At 53.3% G+C, this 9,145-nt stretch overlaps 1 protein-coding gene across 2 annotated transcripts in view; it reads right to left on the bottom strand.

Annotated features, from left to right (window-relative positions):
- Positions 1-8,419, bottom strand: part of LOC142497276 (uncharacterized) — a 35,289-nt gene extending 26,870 nt beyond the window's left edge. Inside the window, exons 1-3 of one of the 2 annotated variants that reach the window (XM_075604833.1) lie at positions 7,994-8,419; positions 5,042-5,135; positions 1,348-1,497 (exon numbers count right to left, since the gene is read on the bottom strand). In XM_075604833.1, the coding sequence (XP_075460948.1) occupies positions 1,348-1,474 (127 nt within the window). In that variant the 5' untranslated portion in view covers positions 1,475-1,497; positions 5,042-5,135; positions 7,994-8,419. Of the gene's footprint in view, positions 1-1,343; positions 1,498-5,041; positions 5,136-7,993 lie in introns of both variants that reach the window. The other variant, XM_075604832.1, reaches the window with a different exon arrangement.
- Between the last annotated feature and the right edge of the window lie 726 nt (positions 8,420-9,145).

Here is a 9,145-nt window from a genome sequence, read left to right as displayed (position 1 = left end):
ATCCAGCTCTTGTCCTATATCCTCTTCCCATCTCTACATAAATTTAGGTTTTGTGGGAGACTTGGTATTCGATATCCATCCATACAGTATTGAGAGCAAACCTTTGAGTCTCTTTAATGAGGCACATATCTTCAAACACTGCATAGCCTGCATAAGGGGCTTGGTACCTATATGGTCTCTTATCTGAAGTTATCTAAAGAACACCGATTTATGTAACCCAATTTCTCTTGCTACTGTTTCAAAGCTTTTAATCCCTTTGTCTTCTCATAGGTCCTGAACTCGTTATCCCTCCCTTGAGCCACAACTTGAAAGCTGCATATCTCCATATCTCCATATCTCCATATCTCCAGCAATTTTTTAACAAGGTTTCACAGATTAGATTTTTAGAGCAGTGCCTTAGTCTATCTCCCGTATATTGCTGGCTCACGGACACTTGTCCCAGTCCAGCCTTTCAGAACTTTTGATTGGCTGACAGCTACTGGAAAACGTTGCACAAGTGAGGTTAGCCTGCCTTCCCCCTGCAGGGTATGTTCCAACCCTGACCGTAAATAATAGTGCAACAGTCTCCACAATGCAAACGGAACTCAAAAGCCTTTTTCTCAAACTTCTACAATTTCCCAACTCTAAACCAACAAAGGGGAAGGGAGGGAGAAGAACACATCTCGGGTTCCCTTTTCATGTAATGCAGAAGATGTGGTAAACAGGGAAGTTGCACACGCCGTTTAAAAAAGGTGCAATCCTAGTCGGCCAGTTGAATCTTAGGCCAAGTCCATAGTGCAGACGTGCGCGCCAAGGAGCACATGGTGTCGCGCTCGCCTGCTGAGTCGATCCGTGGCCTATGGCATTGCTATGATGCAAGAGACGGGGAGGTGTGGCCATGACGTCACAAGGTCGGTTCACCTTCATTGGCTGAACCGCCCACGTGACCGTCACACCAAAAGACAAAAATCTCGTATTTTGGAAATGCTGCCGCGCCGTAGCACGAACTATGGACGGCGTCATTGAGGAGTCGCGATCACTATGGACAAGGCCTTAGGGGCATTTGAATGGGGAAGTGTTTGTCAATCAAGTGTTTTCTTTACCATTATCCCTTGTGGATAATGGTAAAGAATGGTTATCAGAAAGCCAATAAAGTTAAGATCTTGGGAGACAGGACTCTTGCTATATATGCACTTGCTGAACACACAGTGACATCACACACAAGGGTTAGGACAACATTACCTCTATATATCCAATATACACACTTGTTCTTTGCTCCAATATTTATTTACCCAACTCAAACCCCATCCATAGCTTCACTAGAAGGAAGATATTAAATGGAGGACAAACCACTATGTCCTTACCTACTCCGATTAACTGGATGAGGGACACTGTGAAATCTTCGTTGCTCTGTATAACGAGGTCTCTTATAGTTATCCCCAGCACACACAGCAGGGAAATAATGGCGAGACAGAAGTATGTCTTTATTGGCCATGACAACTCTGCCCAGGGCTTGATCTGCAATGCAAAAGGATAAAAGATATGCACACAAATGTATAACACTGGCAGACAGACGTTTTAGACAGACGTTTTAGACAGACGTTTTAGACAGACGTTTTAGACAGACGTTTTAGACAGACACACACACACACACACACACACACACACACACACACACACTATTTTTTTATGTCCAAAAATGTTGTTGTTAATCCTCATTGTTCTCGAACATTTCACAGTTTCAAGTGTAAATGAATAGAATGTTAACCCTTTCAGTAATTGAGGTAACCTTCTTTAAGATCCAACATTGCATAGATCAGTAGTAGTTTGGGCGCATTTGATTATAAATAAATAGTGCCCTCTACTGGCAAAAAAACAAAAACAAAAACAAAAAAACATTTGCCCAAGTAGCACAAAACATTACTCTTGAGGGTCCCCCCCCCCACCCCATGTATCAACTTCATCAATTGCTAAAATGTTATGGTTGCAAAAGAATTCCCAAAGAGTTAGGTCCAACCAAAAAAGTTACGCAAGCGATCTCAAAAATATTCAACACTTTATTTTCCCATTATAATTACAAAATACTCATAGACACAGCTGTGGCTGCATTACGTGTGGTATCCCTGTTTTACTTCAAGGGAGTACATTTAACCAAGAAAACAGTACATTTTCATACAAAAATGGGACCTCTCTACCACCTCTCTATCACACAAGTCTCTTAATCTTCCTGGTGCCTTTTGTGCCAAATTAGGCTGCAGAGGCTATGGGACAGGGATGCCTTGTTTTGGTTTTATTCTACCGTATGGAGTATATACACTGGAGATTCTCCTGTGACATCTGTCTGCATTAAAGGGAGAAGTATGAATATACATTAGAAGACATTCAGACAATGGTCCTGGTAAGGAGCAAAATGTCAAACCTAATAAACACTTCTCCAGTTTCATTAAAAGACCCATGAGTGCCTGTCAATGTATATATTGACATGTTGTTACGGTGCACCTGGATACAGATTACTCTGACTACTATCCTACCTGTTCTACAAGACACCTTCCAGTGTCATAAGACACCTTGCAGCTCATTCACTTACAAGGGCCAAGCTGTATTCGGTTGCCAAGAGGTGCGGAATAACACTACCTTGAAAATAAGGGTCCTAATCAGTGATGGGATTCAAAATTTTTAGCAACATGTTCTCTCTCGGAGGGGGGGGGGGAGAGAGAGAGCCGGGGGGGGAGAGAGAGAGCCGGGGGGGGAGAGAGAGAGAGAGAGACGGGGGGGGGGTAGGGGGAGAGAGAGAGAGCCGGGGGGGGGTAGGGGGAAGAGAGAGAGAGCCGGGGGGGGGTAGGGGGAAGAGAGAGAGAGCCGGGGGGGGGGGGGGAAGAGAGAGAGAGCCGGGGGGGGGGGGAAGAGAGAGAGAGCCGGGGGGGAGAGAGAGAGAGCCGGGGGGGGAGAGAGAGAGAGCCGGGTTGGGGGGGAGAGAGAGAGAGCCGGGGGGGGGGAAAGAGAGAGAGCCGGGGGGGGGGAAAGAGAGAGAGCCGGGGGGGGGAAAGAGAGAGAGCCGGGGGGGGGGGAAGAGAGAGAGCCGGGGGGGGAGAGAGACGGGAGGGAGAGAGAAACGGGGGGGAGAGAGAAACGGGGGGGAGAGAGAGACGGGGGGGAGAGAGAGACGGGGGGAGAGAGAGACGGGGGGGAGAGAGAGACGGGGGGGAGAGAGAGACGGGGGGGAGAGAGAGACGGGGGGGAGAGAGAGACGGGGGGGAGAGAGAGACGGGGGGGGGAGAGAGAGACGGGGGGAGAGAGAGACGGGGGGAGAGAGAGACGGGGGGAGAGAGAGACGGGGGGGAGAGAGAGACGGGGGGGAGAGAGAGACGGGGGGGAGAGAGAGACGGGGGGAGAGAGAGACGGGGGGGAGAGAGAGACGGGGGGGAGAGAGAGACGGGGGGGAGAGAGAGACGGGGGGGAGAGAGAGACGGGGGGGAGAGAGAGACGGGGGGGAGAGAGAGACGGGGGGGGAGAGAGAGACGGGGGGGAGAGAGAGACGGGGGGAGAGAGAGACGGGGGGGAGAGAGAGACGGGGGGGAGAGAGAGACGGGGGGGAGAGAGAGACGGGGGGGAGAGAGAGACGGGGGGGAGAGAGAGACGGGGGGGAGAGAGAGACGGGGGGAGAGAGAGACGGGGGGGAGAGAGAGACGGGGGGGAGAGAGAGACGGGGGGGAGAGAGAGACGGGGGGGAGAGAGAGACGGGGGGGAGAGAGAGACGGGGGGGAGAGAGAGACGGGGGGAGAGAGAGACGGGGGGGCAGAGACGGGGGGGCAGAGACGGGGGGGCAGAGACGGGGGGGCGGGGGCAGAGACGGGGGGGCAGAGACGGGGGGGCAGAGACGGGGGGCGGCACCCCTCTCACACCTACCCCAGCCCCTCACACCTCCTCCAGCCCCCTCTCACACCTCCCCCAGTCCCCCTCACATGTCCCTCTCCTCTCCCCCAGTCCCCCTCACACACCTCCCCCAGTCCCCCTCACACACCTCCCCCAGTCCCCCACACACCTCCCCCAGTCCCCCACACACCTCCCCCAGTCCCCCTCACACACCTCCCCCAGTCCCCCTCACACACCTCCCCCAGTCCCCCTCACACACCTCCCCCAGTCCCCCTCACACACCTCCCCCAGTCCCCCTCACACCTCCCCCAGCCCCTCTCACACCTCCCCCAGCCCCTCTCACATCTCCCCCAGTCCCTCTCACATCTCCCCCAGTCCCTCTCACATCTCCCCCAGTCCCTCTCACATCTCCCCCAGTCCCTCTCACATCTCCCCCAGTCCCTCTCACATCTCCCCCAGTCCCTCTCACATCTCCCCCAGTCCCTCTCACATCTCCCCCAGTCCCTCTCACATCTCCCCCAGTCCCTCTCACATCTCCCCCAGTCCCTCTCACATCTCCCCCAGTCCCTCTCACATCTCCCCCAGTCCCTCTCACATCTCCCCCAGCCCCTCTCACACCTCCATGCCTCCCTGGCTGCACACAGGTGGGGGGGGGGGGGAGATGGTATGCAGTTGCAGAGCAATCACTTGAGTCAGAGCAGGATGTGAGGAGCTCTAGCTGCAGGCACCGGAAGTTCCGGGTCAGACAGCTAGATGGCGCACCTCCCCTGCAGTCCTGCTCTGCTCTGAAATATTCTATTGCCGGTTCTGCGAACTTGAAAAATTCCAGTAACCGAACCGGTGCGAACCGGCTGAATCCCACCACTGGTCCTAATGCATTAAAGGGAAAGGGAGAGGAGTGGCTCAGTGAGTAAAGACACTGACTGGCACTGAGTTTGAAGCAGGGGAACCTGGTTCAATTCCCGGTGTCTGCTCCTTGCAACCTTGGGCAAGTCACTTCATCTCCCTGTGCCTCAGGCACCAAAAACATAGATTGTAAGCTCTGGGACCCGTGCCTGATAAATGCCTCTGTAAAGTGCTGCGTACAACTAGCAGCGCTATACAAAAACATGCTATTATTAAAGCCTGAGGGCACCAAGGTTGAGGAGGAGTTTCTTCCCACCCAGATGGTTACATGAACAATACTTACAGGGCCAAATGGTGTCGGGATGAGTTTCTGATGTCGTGGTGTTAGATTTGGCAAAGGGAGGTCACTGGCATCATTGTTTGGGGGAATAATAGACCTGGAATTGGAATAACACATGATAACAGCTGTACTGTTACACGTTATTTCCTACAGAGCTCGTCTCGGTGTCTCCCAACTTCAAGCGAATGGGTTCACAGCAACATAAAAAGGACAGAATGGGCCTATCCTTGCGAATCTGTATGGTCACCCTAAACACAGCCAAGTCTCACCTATTTTGTGAAAGTCTCACTCAGTACCAGTGTTAATAGCCTCTTGAACTTCAATGGCATCTCACCTTCTGAAGTCAGTTAGGCCTTCACAAAGTAAACGTTGATTTTTCTCACCTCTAAAATTTTGCTCACCTAATTTGAAACACTGCCATTTTGGCAGCTGCCCAGCAAAATGTAACTAGCAGAAGAATTCTCACAGTTCAAAACAAACTACAATGCACTATAGGTAGTCAGTGACAATATGAAAGAGGTTAGAGTTGAATGGTGTACGTGCAGTCGCTGCAATGCTGTATTAGTGGAGGGTTTTGTAGCACCCACTTTTGCAGTGCAGAGGGCTTTAGACTTCTCTGTGGGTGCAGGGTAGGACAGGTGGGGGTTTGCAATGCACTTCACTTGGGAAAATGAGTTTTCAGTGCACAGGTGTAAAAACTGGGGTGTTTCAGTGCGCCGAGCTACACCGGGAGGATTAGGGGGGGAGAGGGCTACGAGAAGATGGTCTCCTACGAGAAGATGGTCTCCGCCGCGAAGATTTGGTGGACGACGGGAGGGGACTCCGCCGGGAAGTTTTGGTGGACGACGGGAAGGGACTCCGCCAGGAAGTTGTGGTGGACGGGAGGGGAGAGGGGGCTACACCGGGAAGATTTGAGAGGGGGCTACGCCGGGAAGATTTGGGGTGGGGGAAGGAAAGAGGGCTACGCCGGGAAGATTTTGGGGAGGGGCTTCGGCCAGAAAAATTTGGAGGGGAGGAGGTAGGGGGCTCTGCCAGGAAGATTTGGGGGAGAGGGCTCCACCGGGAAGATATGGTGGGAGGGACACCGCCGGAGATTTGGGGGGACGGGAAGGGGCTCCGCCGTGAAGATTTGGGAGTGGGGGGGCTAGGGGGTTACGCATGGAAGATTTGGAGGCGGGGGGGGGCTACCCCGGGAAGATTTGGGGGGTTGGGGAGGGGGCAACAGATTTGGGGACGGGAAGAGGTTGCAATGTACTTGGCTGAAACAGGAAGAGGTGGGGGGGAGGTAGGTGGGGGGGGAGGTGGGAGGGGGTTTACGTCGAGAAGATTTGGGGGGGCTATGCCGGGAAGATTTGGGGGGGGCTATGCCGGGAAGATTTGGGGGGGGCTATGCCGGGAAGATTTGGGGGGGGGGCTACACCGGGAAGATTTGGGGGAGCACTACACTTGGAGAACTGAGTGAGGGGGTATATGTATATGTACCAGGAGAAGTGGGGGGCTCGACACACCCAGAGAAGTGGAGGGGGGGAGAGGGGACACATGCCTAGAAGAGTGGGTAGGGGGGCTGCAGCGTACTTGGCTGTACCGAGAAGAATGGGGGAGGGGGGTTGCAGTGTACTTGACTGTACAGGAAGAGGTGGGGATGGGGGGGGGGGTTGCAGTGTACTTTGCTGTACTGGAAAGAGTAGGGAAGGGGGAGTTGCAGTGTACTTGGAAGAGTGGGGGTGGGGGGAAGTTGCAGTGTACTTGGCTGTATCAGGAAGAGAGGGGTTGGGGAGGGCTGCAGAGTACTTGGCTGTACTGGGAAGAGGTGGGGATGGGGGTTGTAGTGTACTGGGCTCAACTGGGAGAGTGGGAGTGTTGCAATGTACTTGGAAGAGTGGGGCGGGGAGTGTTGCAGTGTACTTGGAAGAGTGGGGGGGGTTGCAGTGTACTTGGAAGAGTGAGGGGGGTTGCAGTGTACTTCGCTCTACTACTGGAAAGAGTAGGGATGGGGGGGTTGCAGTGTACTTGGAAGAGTCGGGGTGGGGGGGAGTTGCAGTGTACTTGGCTGTACCAGGAAGAGAGGGGTTGGGGGGGGGGGTTGCAGTGTGTACTTGGCTGTACCAGGAAGAGAGGGGTTGGGGGGGTTGCAGTGTACTTGGCTGTACTGGGAAGAATGGGGGGGGGGGATTGCAGTGTACTTCGCTCTACTGGGAAGAGGTGGGATGGGGGGTTGCAGTGTACTGGGCTGAACTGGGAAGAGTGGGGGGGGGTTGCAGTGTACTGGGCTGAACTGGGAAGAGTGGGGGGGGTTGCAGTGTACTGGGCTCTACTGGGAAGAGGTGGGGATGGGGGGTTGTAGTGTACTGGGCTGAACTGGGAAGAGTGGGGAGTGTTGCAATGTACTTGGAAAAGTGGGGGGGGGATAGCAGTGTACTTCGCTCTACTGGGAAGAGGTGGGGATGGGGGGTTGCAGTGTACTGGGCTGAACTGGGAAGAGTGGGGGGGGGGGTTGCAGTGTACTGGGCTCTACTGGGAAGAGGTGGGGATGGGGGGTTACAGTGTACTGGGCTGAACTGGGGAGAGTGGGGGAGTATTGCAGTGTACTTGGCTGTACTGGGAAGATTGGGGGGTTGCAGTGTACTGGGCTCTACTGGGAAGAGTGGGGGGGTTGCAGTGTACTGGGCTCTTACTGGGAAGAGTGGGGATGGGGGTTGCAGTGTACTGGGAAGAGTGGGGGGGGGTGCAGAGTACTTGGCTGTACTGGGAAGAGTGGGGGGTTGCAGTGTACTGGGCTGCACTGGAAGAGTGTGGGGGGGGTTGCAGTGTACTGGGCTGCACTGGGAAGAGTGGGGGGGGGGGGGGTTGCAGTGTACTGGGCTGCACTGGGAAGAGTGGGGGGTGCATTGTGCTTGGCGATATTGAGACGTTAACTCGTTGTGTCCCGGCGGTGAGGGCGTTTTCATCAGTCACCTGTTATCTTCCATGCTGGAGGCCGTGTCCTTCTGCGTCTCCCCGGGACTCCCAGCTCTTCCGGTAACGCCCAGACCCGGAGTAAGCACCGAAACCAGCAGGGGCCCCCGGGATATGGACTTCCGCAGCAGAGCCCCACGCACGTCACTTCCACGGCCCCAGCCACGCACCGGGAACACGCAGCCGCAGCACTGCACAAGCACCACACAACCAGTCACCTCCCGCGGTGCTCAACGGGTTAACATAGCAGCAGGTGCCCCCGCGGGCTTGTAGTAACCGCATTGTGTGGGGGCTGCCAGGAGCAAACAGCCCGGCCAAACCATGCACAGGCACACGTTATAACCCTGGCAGCGAAGGGGTTAAGGGACTCCTTTACCAACACAAATACACAGTGCGCACTGATCACATGTACACACTGGCATCTAAACACACACAGTTGTATACAGGTTTGCAGATTACACCGTGTATATAATGCTCACATTGGTACTATGCCCCAGGTTTCCCACCTGCAAACTGACTAGTCTGGGCTTCGTACTCATTTGCTAGTCTGTTAAATAACATTGGCCATTTAACATACTGTTGATCTGGAGTTAGCTGAGAGCTGGGCGTAGCTCACTTGATCAACCTTATTTATTTATTTTTTGTAACTTACATTTTATTGTGTTCTTGCAAAGATATAACGATACATAGCTGACAAGCAAATTATGTTAACAGATTGCTGATCAGCTGATGGCTGCAGAATAAATACATATTGTTCAGCCTAAACCTTCACCTAACATGCCAACGTAACCTTAGCCAGTATTTGCCCTAATAGTCTGGTACAAAATAATTCCTGCTTAAATAAGGGAAAGGTAGGAAGTTATGGAGCTGGCTGCCTTGTAAATGGAGACTTGCAGAGCTGTGTTAGCTGTAGTACCTACTAAGTCCCTCGCCTTTTGTCAATGCACTTTTTGGGGCAAGTTGACAGAGAAATGGGTTCATAACCTCTCCAGGCTTTGAGTTAAGAATACAGTATGTTTTTTGACAGCAAGGGGGATCAGTGTAATAAACTGATCAATTTAGTACACAATATAGGTACATGTTATTTGCTACATCAGTGCAGGATGCACAAGTTTCCGACGCATGGAATTGCTATAACACATGCAATTAACA

The sequence above is a fragment of the Ascaphus truei genome, chromosome 6 (assembly GCF_040206685.1).
Source record: "Ascaphus truei isolate aAscTru1 chromosome 6, aAscTru1.hap1, whole genome shotgun sequence".
In the NCBI taxonomy this organism is placed as follows: Eukaryota; Metazoa; Chordata; class Amphibia; order Anura; family Ascaphidae; genus Ascaphus; species Ascaphus truei.
The sequence above is the reverse complement of the archived record's forward strand: the minus strand, read 5'-3'. Positions and strand labels throughout refer to the sequence as shown.